This window comes from Pseudophryne corroboree, chromosome 5, assembly GCF_028390025.1.
Source record: "Pseudophryne corroboree isolate aPseCor3 chromosome 5, aPseCor3.hap2, whole genome shotgun sequence".
NCBI lineage: Eukaryota > Metazoa > Chordata > Amphibia > Anura > Myobatrachidae > Pseudophryne > Pseudophryne corroboree.
This window is the reverse complement of record NC_086448.1, coordinates 297,089,800-297,103,358: the sequence shown is the minus strand read 5'-3', so window position 1 is coordinate 297,103,358 and position 13,559 is coordinate 297,089,800. Positions and strand designations below refer to the sequence as shown.

General features: G+C 44.4%; 1 protein-coding gene across 6 annotated transcripts in view; it reads right to left on the bottom strand.

The window, feature by feature from the left end:
• EZH2 (enhancer of zeste 2 polycomb repressive complex 2 subunit) overlaps nucleotides 1-13,559 on the bottom strand; it is a 328,928-nt gene that overhangs the window by 75,276 nt on the left and 240,093 nt on the right. For all 6 annotated transcript variants that reach the window (XM_063922429.1, XM_063922432.1, XM_063922427.1 and 3 more), the window contains 7 exons: nucleotides 8,101-8,264; nucleotides 4,737-4,828; nucleotides 3,613-3,684; nucleotides 3,270-3,510; nucleotides 3,006-3,175; nucleotides 2,665-2,759; nucleotides 1,712-1,752 (listed from right to left, as the gene is read on the bottom strand). In XM_063922429.1, the coding sequence (XP_063778499.1) occupies nucleotides 1,712-1,752; nucleotides 2,665-2,759; nucleotides 3,006-3,175; nucleotides 3,270-3,510; nucleotides 3,613-3,684; nucleotides 4,737-4,828; nucleotides 8,101-8,264 (875 nt within the window). The remainder of the gene's footprint in view (nucleotides 1-1,711; nucleotides 1,753-2,664; nucleotides 2,760-3,005; nucleotides 3,176-3,269; nucleotides 3,511-3,612; nucleotides 3,685-4,736; nucleotides 4,829-8,100; nucleotides 8,265-13,559) is intronic.

Genomic DNA, 13,559 nt, shown 5'->3' with positions numbered 1-13,559 from the left:
TGGCCGTATCCTGTGACGGCAGGGCTACCTTCTTAGATAAGCGTGTCAAAGCTTTGTCTACCCTAGGGGAGGATTCCCAGCGTAACCTGTCCGTTGGCGGGAAAGGATACGCCAACAGTTTGGAAATCTGCATTTTTCTATCTGGAGATTCCCAAGCTTTTTCACATAACTCATTTAACTCATGTGAAGGGGGAAAGGTCACCTCATGCCTTTTTTCCCCAAACATATAAACCCTCTTGTCAGGGACTGGGTTTTCCTCTGAGATGTGCAATACATCCTTCATTGCTATAAGCATGTAGCGGATGGCTTTAGCCATTTTAGGCTGCAACTTTGCATCATCGCCATCGACACTGGAGTCAGAATCCGTGTCGATATCTGTGTCAACAATTTGGGATAGTGGGCGCTTCTGAGACCCTGAAGGCCTCTGCGCTGTAGGAGCTGGCATGGGTTGAGACCCTGACTGTCCCAAGGCTTCAGCTTTATCCAACCTTTTATGCAAGGAATTAACATTATCATTTAAAACCTTCCACATATCCATCCAATCGGGCGTCGGCGGCGATCCCACATTCATTTGTACCTGCTCTGCTTCCACATAGCCTTCCTCGTCAAACATGCCGACACAAGCGTACCGACACACCACACACACAGGGGATGCTCTATTTGAGGACAGAACCCCCACAAGGCCTTTTGGAGAGACAGAGAGAGAGTATGCCAGCACACACCCCAGCGCTATATGTCCCAGGAATGACACAGTATCTTAGTGTTTACCCAGTAGCTGCTGTATATACTGATTTTGCGCTAAATTTATGTGCCCCCCCCCCCTCTCTTTTTACCCTCTTTCTACTGTGAATCTGCAGGGGAGAGCCTGGGGAGCTTCCTCTCAGCGGAGCTGTGGAGAGAAAATGGCGCTGGTGAGTACTGAGGAAGAAGCCCCGGACCCTCACGGCGGGCTTCTGTCCCGCGATTTTGTGTAAAATAATGGCGGGGGCTCATGCATATATACAGTGCCCAACTGTATATATGCCCACTTTGCCAAGAGGTCTCTAATTGCTGCCCAGGGCGCCCCCCCCTGCGCCATACAGTGACCGGAGTGTGTGGGTTTAATGTGGGAGCAATGGCGCACAACTGCAGTGCTGTGCGCTACCTCATGTGAAGACTGGAGTCTTCTGCCGCCGCTTTTGAAGTCTTCTCACGCCGGCTTCTGGCTCTGCGAGGGGGACGGCGGCGCGGCTCTGGGATCGGACGACCAAGGGTGCGTTCCTGTGTTCGATCCCTCTGGAGCTAATGGTGTCCAGTAGCCTAAGAAGCATGACCTATCCACAGTGAGTAGGGCTGCTTCTCTCCCCTCAGTCCCACGTAGCAGAGTCTGTTGCCAGCAGACCTCTCTGAAAATAAAAAAATCCTAACAAAATACTTTCTATTCAGCAAGCTCAGGAGAGCTCACTAAAGTGCACACAGCTCGTCCGGGCACAGATTCAAACTGAGGTCTGGAGGAGGGACATAGAGGGAGGAGCCAGTGCACACCAGTATTCCTAATTCTTTCTTAAAGTGCTCTGTCTCCTGCGGAACCCGTCCAATCCCCATGGTCCTTACGGAGTCCCCAGCATCCACTAGGACGTTAGAGAAATATATTTTAAACCCCCCCCCCCCCAAAAAAAAAAAAAAAAAAACAATACATTCTCCTGCAGAAGATCACGGAATGTATACAAACCTTTTTTCAACTGTATTTTCCTGCAGTGTGCAGCCCACAGTCTGTAACAACAATGTACCGTTAGGGAATTAATGGAATCCAGTTAAAAAAAACCATTATCTTGTTTATCAGCCAGTCTTCGAAAACATAAAACTAATGAAGCACTAGACATCCCACCAATGAAAGGGGTCACACAGCTGTGTGCACATTTCTTACAATACAAATGTATGGTATACCCTTTGAAGGCAAAGTACAACGTGTTTGTCGCCAGTACAATATGCATGGACAAAGAGTCACAGGACGTACATGGCTTGCATTCATGGTATAAACCTTCTTATTTGAAGAATATTACATTCACACAACAACACACAAAGAAAACATTTTGTGGACTGTACTAGCAATAAAACACATTTAATCCTGCCTAGTTTTAGATGTTATATTGTTTGCTATGGGTTGGGGAATAAATCAAAGTAGGGGAAGTGACAAGCTCCCTTGCCTAAACCTAATCTTTTCTTAAAAAGGGCAAGTACTACATGTTATTACAACAGACATAATATCATCACCATCAAAACAATGGCTCAATATAGTTATTTAGGCTGCTTGACATAATGGCCAGGGAAAGCTAATGGAAGAGTGTCTTAGGGCTATTTCACGCTCAAGTTTTGACCGGCACGGCAAACTCCCGGACGGCTGTTTGCCGTGCCGGAATTGTAGACAATACTTAAGCCAGATGACTCCTTTTACACATTACGGTCGCCATGTAGCAGCCGAATCAATCCACTGAAGAGGACAGCTGCAGGGTCATGGCCGTGCCATCCCTGGAGGCACTGGAGTGTGTGTGTGAATGTGTTCTTTCACACACACCAGGTTTTTGTGCCGCTTCCACTGTGCACAGCATTAAACACGCATAAAACCACTGTGTGTAAGGGACTGCCAGACAATAAAAAACTGGACCATTAGAATAAAAAGGTGACCTGTGTTTCCGTTTCTTCTTCCTCGGTGGTGTGTCTACATCCTCCTCAAGGACTGGAGCTATGATATTAGATTCCTTCACTCTGAACTCGTACACCTGCAACATATATTCCACATACTCAATTTCTGGGGGGGAATTAGAGCAAAGCTGGGATATGGAGTTCAACATAAATTGTACAACTAGTTTCTAGTGTGAGAGCATTAAAGAGACGAATACTAAGGCCATAAAAAATAAGCTGTAAAAATAAACCAGAGTCTCCGGATCAGGCCTTGACAGTTCTCAGATATGTTAATAACACACTAACACACTGTTTACAATCACTGACTAAGGAGAAAGAATTACCTGCCGACACGTCTTTGTGTCAATCAGCTTTGCAATTGCACAGAAGTTGTCATAATAGGTGCCAATGAGGACTCTAAACAGAGAGGCTTCAGCTCCACTCCAATCTACATTCTCAGGAAGCTCAATATTTGGCTTCATCTTGACTGGTGTTTGGCAACGAGAATTTGCTTCTAGAAGACCAAATAAAAGTCTGACATCAGTCAATAATCAGCAGTACACGAGAACCCCACCTGGGATCGATCAGTATTCTAACAAGCCACTTGCCAGAAGAGCTTGAGGTCTCGTCTTTCTTCTCCTCTTCCTCCTTATCATTGCTCTCCCCGCTGGTTTCAGTGCCAGCTTCCCTGTCACTATCTGTGTCTTTGGATTCTGACACATTGACTGTTGGCGTGCTAGGTCTGCTGGTGCTGTTAGGAAGTCTACCTCTTCGGCGACCACCTGGGCGTTTTGGTGGAGTTTTTATCCTCTCTGCTGTCAATGCTGCAGCAAATTCCTTTGCTCCGTCCTGCAGAATAAAAGTTCTCATAGTGAAAATTGTGCAAATTTATATTTACAGTAAATAAACTGTATTCTTATAAAAAGGTATAACAGTGACGCTCATGCATACCTTTGAAGAGACTGTGGGGTCTTCAGCAGCTGTCAAAAACATATGATCCCATGATCCCCTGCAGTAACTCGGCTAGCAAAGAGTCATGGGAGTTAGGCAAGAACTGACAATTTAGAGAGAAAATTTAATCTGTACAGTGTTGCTTCACTTGTGTTAAGAGACTTCTTATTGTATAATAAGTAAAGTGAACCAATCCCCATACACAGCTTTCCGCTTTAATATCAAACAAAACTGCTACATCATATTTATGTGCAACACACAAAGTACACTAAATATACAAAAAGCAGTTCTCTGGCCTGAACATCATTTGCACAAAACAGGTTTGACACAGACATAGATGACTATCAGGCATAAGGAAGGGGACATCTGTTAGGTGAAGAGGCCCCAACATTTATTATGGTGGCCTTGACGTGCGGCAGGTGGAAAGTGGAAGGTGACAGATAGCTGTACTAATAGTAGGCTGGTTGTAATTAGGAAACGGTTACTAAGAATTAGGGGAAGATGGACTCAGCCTTTAAATATACTTTCAACATTTCCATCTCCAATATGTTTTATTTGACAAAATCTCCAGCCAAGGAGTCTACAGAAGTATAGTACATAGTATGAATGTCTGCATGTGTTTTAGCACGTGTGTGCGCATAATATATATATATATATATATATATATATATATATATATATATACACACACACACACATATATATATGCAGTTGTAAGCTGTGGAGATCATGTACAAAGCCGAGGAGTGCCTCTCCAATTGTGCTGCTGTAAATTGTGCCCTAGAGGTTCGGAGGGGGCACCCAGGTACTATCTGTTACTGTTTTATGGAGTGATGGTCACAACTGCTGGACTACATTATGTGTGTGTATATATATATATATATATATATATATATATTATATACACACACAATCATACATATACATACACACACATTATATATATATATATATATATATATATATATAAAAACACACATATACATACACACACACGAAAAATGCATAAATAACAAATTGCACTGTAAACATGGTCCGTATCTATGTGTCAATCAAAACATTTAGTGAATTATCCCATTCAACAAAATGTTCACTACTCCAAACAATTATCAGAAGCAGCTTACCAAAAGTTGGTAACAGTGAGGTCCACAAGGTTTTCCATCATTTGCACCTTCATTATTTTTTCTCTTGTAGGTGTTCGGAGTGGCATGAAACGCTGTTTTAGACATTAAAAGGGGAAATCATTTAACTACCACTGACTGCTAAAGGAGCATATTTCATGTAGCTCAAAACATAAAACAAAAATACATATTTGTTAGACATGTGAAAGTCTTAAAGCAAATACTACCTACATTCAGTAAATATCACACCCCTGCCATGACTTGAGGCATTGTACCCACTGGCAAGCTCTGCATTGCAATGGAAGTAAAATGCCAATATGTATGGAGTCCTCTAGAAACAATAATTCCTAGTATCATAGGTGCTGCCTTGCATTAAAAATGCAAGTAAATTGTATTTAAAACTCATCCGCTTGAATGAACCCTGGGGTTTTCTATACTTACGGACATAACGCACATTTTTGTTACTAGCCAAGAACTGGTAGAATGTGTGTCTTTGCTCTCCTTTGAATAAACGGAACATAGACAACAGAGTAATGGGATAAAGAACACTCTTTATCCATGATCACTTGTGTAGTCACCAAGTACAAGCAGGCACACGCATAATAATACAAAGTGGGAACACATATGCATATGTTACATGATTTGTTCCAAAAAATGTCCCTCCATAGCGTTATATATAAGGAGCAGCAACAACAAGGGTCCGGACAGGTGCTACTAACAAACCATTTGCAGTTCTATATGATACATTTTATTATACAGAGAGTATGCATGGAGTCGTTTGGGAACCCAGGATATGTTCCACTTTATCTCTAAGTGACAATATATTAATACAACTTCTGCAGGTGTACAGAAGGCAAACATTACATATGTATTGCTCAATTTTACAGAATTAAACACTTTTATGACAAATTGTTTTCACAAACCTGCTCAGAGATTGCAGATTTTTTATGAGTGAATTATGTAAAGAACATGTACTTAAAACTTATCCAAAATTACTTAAAAAATAAAATAAATGTTTTTTCAAACATTGGTACACACTCAGAGGGCTGTGGGGTGTAATTTACAATTCCCCAGAGGCTGTTATTGTCTACAGCCGCTGGGTAGGGGGTTCTGCCGTGGTGACCAATCAGCAGCGAGAGGTGCAACTGTGGGAAAATTTCCCTTCCTGGCAGCTGCACACGCTGTGTATCTGACTGGTCGCATCGTGTGCGTCTTGATCATATAGAGCACTTGCTGGTGTGGTCGCATCTGATGTGACCATGCCAGGCAAGTGGTCAAAAAAAATTACTTGTGATTGGAGTTTGTGAAAAAGTTTGTACATCTAAGTCATTACCTAGTAACACCTCCTTTGCTAGAAATCAGTAAGTTCCTTACAAATGTTACTGTAACCAGCTAAGAGTTTATCATCTTCTCCCACTCTTACTTTTCCAGCTCAATAATACACTTCTTGCATACAGTATATTGCATGTTTCAGAGCTCCCAAATACTTAAACCTATTGCTTAGCACTGAATAGCCCCTTTCTAATGAGGATGTATAAAAGGTCTCTTCTGACAACTCTTCCAGGAGGATGTTTGTGCAAACAATACAGTACTCTAGACCTTTTCTTTGGTATCAAGGAAATCAGCGGGTCCCCAGCAGTGATGTGGGCGCTCTGATTTATAGAACTAACCAGGTTACAAGCACTTATCAGAGTTTTATGGGTATTCAGGATTTCCTTAGATTTATCAGTTCCTCTTTACCCATTTCTTAATGAGGTCTCTGACTGAGGAAATTCCAAGACGAGAGCATTTAGATATCTTTTTATAGCCTTCCGTTGTTTTGTAGCAATCTCTATTTTCAAGCATTGATTCAGCTGCTTCCTGAGTTGCACAAACTGCCTGAGTTGTAGAAACCAGGCCCAACGTCCTTAGACGGGTCACAGTATTTATTCAACTCTGCATCCATCAAAAACTGACTTAGTAAATTAATGAAGTGTCCTTGTTGTTGTTCTTTCAAATATATGGGCCCCCCAAAAAAGGGAGGGGGGCTGGAGCTGATACTTTTACAGATGCTATATTCACTTTTTTTCCTGATCTGTTCCATTTAGCAGTGATAGTGCATCAAAGTGTACAGGCATATGTCAAGCTTAGGTCTTTACTCTGCATAAATTATGCGCTAACATTTGCAAACATCTATATATTATACATGTTGATTTATTCCTCCTGCCAGCTTCTGTGATTTGCTGCTGTAGTCATCTCCGTGATCAGTTATCTGAGTAACCCCCCACCCCGGTCTCTCCAACGCTGTCCCCATGACAATAATGCTGCGGCTTGGGGATACTGTGTGCGTTGTTGCAGAATCTGCAGATGAGCAGATCTCTCACCATCAGTGCTGTATGCGAATCATCAGGCTACTGTACAACGGAGTCTGGCTTTATGCAACGGATGCTGCAGAGCCAATAAATGCTCCAATCCAATTCCTTGTTGAATAGGATCGGTGGGATTGGGTGTACAACTCACAATATGTGACCTCCTGATCTGACCGGTTGAATCTATTTATCTGCTTCCACTCCTGCATACACATTACACAATTATCGGGCCAATCATAAGATTAATCAGCTGATCGGCCCGATAATTGTATGGTGTGTACCCAGCTTAAGTCAGTAAGGGCCTGATTCAGAGATTTATGAAAACCCGATATTTAGAGATTTGCCTTGCAGTGCCCCCAAGTTGCATGGCTGGCAAGTTGAGGCAGTTTGGCAAGCAGTGGCAGTGCTGCCTGCGTTTCCAGAAACTGGAAGCGTATCAGCCCCATTTTCTGGGAGTGGCCAGTGTCTTAGCCTTCAGATGCAGATTTACTGGTCTCACAAGCAGACAGGAGGCAGCCGTTATGAATAAGCTTAGGCTTACTCAGATGACCAATGCTGCAGCCACTGCTGGTCGCCATGGTGATCCAATGCTGCATCTTCGGACGCAGCACTCGGATGCTGGCAGGAGGCACCTTTTCCTTCAGACACCTCTTGCAGGCAGTAGCAGCTGCTGTGCAAAACCGACCATCTCTGAATCAGGCCCTAAGTTACTTGGACTCAAATTTGCCTATCCTTAGAAGGGCTGTAGAACTTTATTTGGGAAACCTTAATATAGCTGCAAACAAGTGACACCCCTACAAGCAAAGCTGATAGGAAAGCAAGTTTATAGTGTTAACAGTAGTGCCGGACGCAGTGTTTAGCCAATAAACCACTGCGTGTGTAGCTACCACACTCACCTTCCACACACTAATACAAACCAAGCTATTTTACTTATTCTGGTGCAGATTATGGAGCAGTTTAAATCCGATAACGTAAGGAACTACTATTGTGACATAAGGCACAGTAAGAACTGCACTTACGATGCAAAAAACAGTCATACTTGAAACATCGCCTACAGAACAGAGTATGGAATGAATGAAGACTCTGCTCCCTCTGCACAGATTTTGCATTTGGTCCATCAATATTGGGGGTGCACTCTGGAGGTAGAGCACCGGGTAACTGTTGCTCTGTTAATTCCTTGTATCTGAAAAGGGTAAAAACACAAATGCCTTACTTTTACACTTTAGTTAGTATAGTCAATATAGATTCACTAGCAAGATTTATTCAGAAGTACTGGACTATGTTAACATCCATTTACTTGTGAAAAACATATCAGAAGCCGGTAGTAGTTAACAAGTGCTTAAAAGTTACAGTATGGCACTTTAACTTGCATGCATCCATTCATATAACATTATATATTCATTCATATGGGGCAGCACAGACGGTGTAATGGTTAGCATTACTGCCTCACAGCACTGAGGTCATGGGTTCGATTCCCACCATGGCCCTAACTGTGTGGAGTTTGTATATTCTCCCTGTGCTTGTGTGGGTTTCCTCTGGGTACTCCGGTTTCCTCCCACAATCCAAAAATATACTGGTAGGTTAATTGGCTCCCTACAAATTAACCTTAGCGTGAATGTGTGCGCGTGTACATGTGGTAAGTAATATAGATTGTAAGCTCCACTGGGGCAGGGACTGAGGTGAATGGCCAAATACGCTCTGTAAAGAACTGCGGAATATGTGTGCGCTATATAAATAACTGGTAATAAATAATAATATAACATCTAGGTAAAAAAACAGAAGAAACGGTGGCCCCTTCCAGCTTCTGTCTGCCTGCTGTGATGCTCTATGTAATACTGAAGATTATGGTTTTGGATGATCACGGAACAAAATCAAGAGCCTGTGCTTGATGCTGGTAGACGTCCTACAGTTTCAGGACATCAATAGGTTTCTCAGGAGCACGCTAAACACAAGTGCTAGTACATGGCATGTCACACTCTCACCAATATTTCTAAAACATAACAGGGCTGATGCGGAGTTGAACATTGCAGAGTAATCTTGTGTGTTTTCGCATGGCACATGCTCTGTGTATACAAGTACGGGCAATAAAAAAATCATACACATTTCTATGCCATCTACACTTGCATCTGAAGAGGTGTAAAGTGGGCTGTAATGTGGTTTCTCATGTCGGCAACACTCATTTAGGGCATGTCAATGCAACTACGGGTTATGCAGAGTATGCCGCAAGCAAAAATACATAGCTGTCATTCAGCAAAAGAAGACCCCACTAACAGAGTTGCACGGGACCGGTCAGCTCACTCACGCCTGGCATCTCCCACTGAGTGGCGTATTGAGGCTAGATATGCATGTAAAAAGGGAGCAACATACACCAGATCTAATTTTCTGTGTTCAGATATATGTACATAAATTATAGGTATTGTAAAGTCCTTTCTGGAAATTACAGTATTAACCAATAAAGATGGAGATTCATTGCTTCACTAGTGGCTACTCTGAGGTTTTGCAAAGACGGCAATTAACTGGCATTGACAAATATACTATGCACACAACTTCGATGTAGACAATCTGTTATCTGTAATGTGCAATGCTATTCTCTGAACATAACATTCAGTACCTTTCTAGTTTATTATAATTAAATTGATAAGTCTGACTTGCTACAGTGCAATTCTTGTTCTCTGCCCAAAACATAATTTGCAGAAAACAGCTTTGACACAGATGACTATCAGGAATCTTAATCTCAGCAGAACATTTTATTTATTTAGAAGACTCTAACGTACTGCAGCTACATGATCAATACATAAACAGATGGAAAAATAAGAATTTACTCACCGGTAATTCTGTTTCTCGTAGTCCGTAGTGGATGCTGGGAACTCCGTAAGGACCATGGGGAATAGCGGGCTCCGAAGGAGGCTGGGCACTCTAGAAAGATCTTAGACTACCTGGTGTGCACTGGCTCCTCCCACTATGACCCTCCTCCAAGCCTCAGTTAGGTACTGTGCCCGGACGAGCGTACACAATAAGGAAGGATTTTGAATCCCGGGTAAGACTCATACCAGCCACACCAATCACACCGAACAACTCGTGATATGAAACCCAGTTAACAGTATGAAACGATAGAGCCTCTCAACAGACGGCTCAACAATAACCCGATTTAGTTAACAATAACTATGTACAAGTATTGCAGATAGACCGCACTTGGGATGGGCGCCCAGCATCCACTACGGACTACGAGAAACAGAATTACCGGTGAGTAAATTCTTATTTTCTCTAACGTCCTAGTGGATGCTGGGAACTCCGTAAGGACCATGGGGATTATACCAAAGCTCCCAAACGGGCGGGAGAGTGCGGATGACTCTGCAGCACCGAATGAGAGAACTCCAGGTCCTCCTCAGCCAGGGTATCAAATTTATAGAATTTTGCAAACGTGTTTGCCCCTGACCAAGTAGCTGCTCGGCAAAGTTGTAAAGCCGAGACCCCTCGGGCAGCCGCCCAAGATGAGCCCACCTTCCTTGTGGAATGGGCATTGACAGATTTAGGCTGTGGCAGGCCTGCCACAGTATGTGCAAGCTGAATTGTACTACAAATCCAACGAGCAATAGTCTGCTTAGAAGCAGGAGCACCCAGCTTGTTGGGTGCATATAGGATAAACAGCGAGTCAGATTTTCTGACTCCAGCCGTCCTGGAAACATATATTTGCAGGGCCCTGACAACGTCTAGCAACTTGGAGTCCTCCAAATCCTTAGTAGCCGCAGGCACCACAATAGGCTGGTTCAGGTGAAACGCTGACACCACCTTAGGGAGAAACTGGGGACGAGTCCTCAATTCTGCCCTATCCATATGAAAAATCAGATAAGGGCTTTTACATGATAAAGCCGCCAATTCTGACACTCGCCTGGCTGATGCCAAGGCCAATAACATGACCACTTTCCACGTGAGATATTTCAGATCCACGGTTTTTAGTGGCTCAAACCAATGTGATTTCAAGAAATTCAACATCACGTTGAGATCCCACGGTGCCACAGGAGGCACAAATGGGGGCTGAATATGCAGCACTCCTTTCACAAATGTCTGAACTTCAGGTACTGAAGCTAGTTCCTTTTGAAAGAAAATCGACAGAGCCGAGATCTGTACTTTAATGGAGCCTAGTTTTAGGCCCATATTCACTCCTGCTTGCAGGAAATGTAGAAATCGACCCAGTTGAAATTCCTCTGTTGGGGCCTTTTTGGCCTCGCACCATGCAACATATTTCCGCCATATGCGGTGATAATGTTTTGCCGTAACATCTTTCCTGGCTTTAATAAGCGTAGGAATGACTTCCTCCGGAATGCCCTTTTCCTTCAGGATCCGGCGTTCAACCGCCATGCCGTCAAACGCAGCCGCGGTAAGTCTTGGAACAGGCAGGGGCCCTGCTGTAGCAGGTCCTGTCTGAGCGGCAGGGACCAAGGGTCCTCTGAGATCATCTCTTGAAGTTCCGGGTACCACGCTCTTCTTGGCCAATCCGGAACCACGAGAATTGTGTTTACTCCTCGCTTTCTTATTATTCTCAGTACCTTTGGTATGAGAGGTAGAGGAGGGAACACATATACTGACCGGTACACCCACGGTGTCACTAGGGCGTCCACCGCTATCGCCTGAGGGTCTCTTGACCTGGCGCAATACTTCTCTAGTTTTTTGTTTATGCGGGACGCCATCATGTCCACCTGTGGACGACCCCATTGATTTACAATCATTTTGAAGACTTCTGGATGAAGTCCCCACTCTCCCGGGTGGAGGTCGTGCCTGCTGAGAAAGTCTGCTTCCCAGTTGTCCACTCCCGGGATGAACACTGCTGACAGTGCTAGTACATGATTCTCCGCCCATCGGAGAATTTTTGTGGCTTCTGCCATCGCTGTCCTGCTTCTTGTGCCGCCTTGTCGATTCACATGGGCGACTGCCGTGATGTTGTCTGACTGGATCAGCACCGGCTGGTGTAGAAGCAGGGATTTTGCTTGACTTAGGGCATTGTAAATGGCCCTTAGTTCCAGAATATTTATGTGAAGGGCAGTCTCCTGACTTGACCATAGTCCCTGGAAATTTCTTCCCTTTGTGACTGCCCCCCAGCCCCGTAGGCTGGCATCCGTGGTCACCAGGACCCAGTCCTGTATGCCGAATCTGCGGCCCTCCAGAAGATGAGCACTGTTCAGCCACCACAGAAGAGACACCCTGGTTCGTGGAGACAGGGTTATTAAACGATGCATCTGAAGATGCGATCCGGACCACTTGTCCAACAGGTTCCACTGAAAGATTCTGGCATGGAACCTGCCGAATGGAATTGCTTCGTAAGAAGCTACCATCTTTCCCAGGACCCGCGTGCAGTGATGCACCGATACCTGTTTTGGTTTTAGGAGGTCTCTGACTAGAGAAGACAACTCCCTGGCTTTCTCCTCCGGGAGAAACACTTTTTTCTGGGCCGTGTCCAGAATCATTCCCAGGAACATTAGACGTGTCGTGGGGACCAGCTGTGACTTTGGGATATTCAGAATCCAACCGTGCTGGCTCAGCACTTCCTGAGATAGTGCTACTCCCACTAACAACTGTTCCTTGGATCGTGCCTTTATTAGGAGATCGTCCAAGTATGGGATAATTAAAACTCCCTTTTTTCGAAGGAGTATCATCATTTCCGCCATAACCTTGGTAAATACCCTCGGTGCCGTGGAGAGTCCAAACGGCAGCGTCTGGAATTGGTAATGGCAATCCTGTACCACAAATCTGAGGTACTCCTGGTGAGAATTGTAAATGGGGACATGCAGGTAAGCATCCTTGATGTCCAGGGATACCATGTAATCCCCCTCGTCCAGGCTTGCAATAACCGCCCTGAGCGATTCCATCTTGAACTTGAATTTTTTTATGTATGTGTTCAAGGACTTCAAATTTAGAATGGGTCTCACCGAACCGTCCGGTTTCGGTACCACAAATAGTGTGGAATAGTAACCCCGGCCTTGTTGAAGTAGGGGTACCTTGATTATCACCTGCTGGGAATACAGCTTGTGAATTGCCGCTAGCACTGCCTCCCTGTCTGAGGGAGCAATCGGCAAGGCGGATTTTAGGAAACGGCGGGGTGGAATCGCCTCGAATTCCAGCCTGTATCCCTGAGATACTATTTGAAGGATCCAGGGATCTACCTGTGAGCGAACCCACTGATCGCTGAAATTCCTGAGGCGGGCCCCCACCGTACCTGGCTCCGCTTGTGAAGCCCCACCGTCATGCGGCGGACTTGGAAGAGGAAGCGGGGGAGGACTTTTGTTCCTGGGAACCTGCTGTTTGCTGCAGCCTTTTTCCCCTGCCTCTGCCTCTAGACAGAAAAGACCCTCCTTTTCCCCGCTTATTTTTCTGGGATCGAAAGGACTGAACCTGATAAAATGGCGCCTTCTTAGGCTGTGAGGGGACATGGGGTAAAAATGCTGACTTCCCAGACGTTGCTGTGGAAACTAGGTCGGAGAGA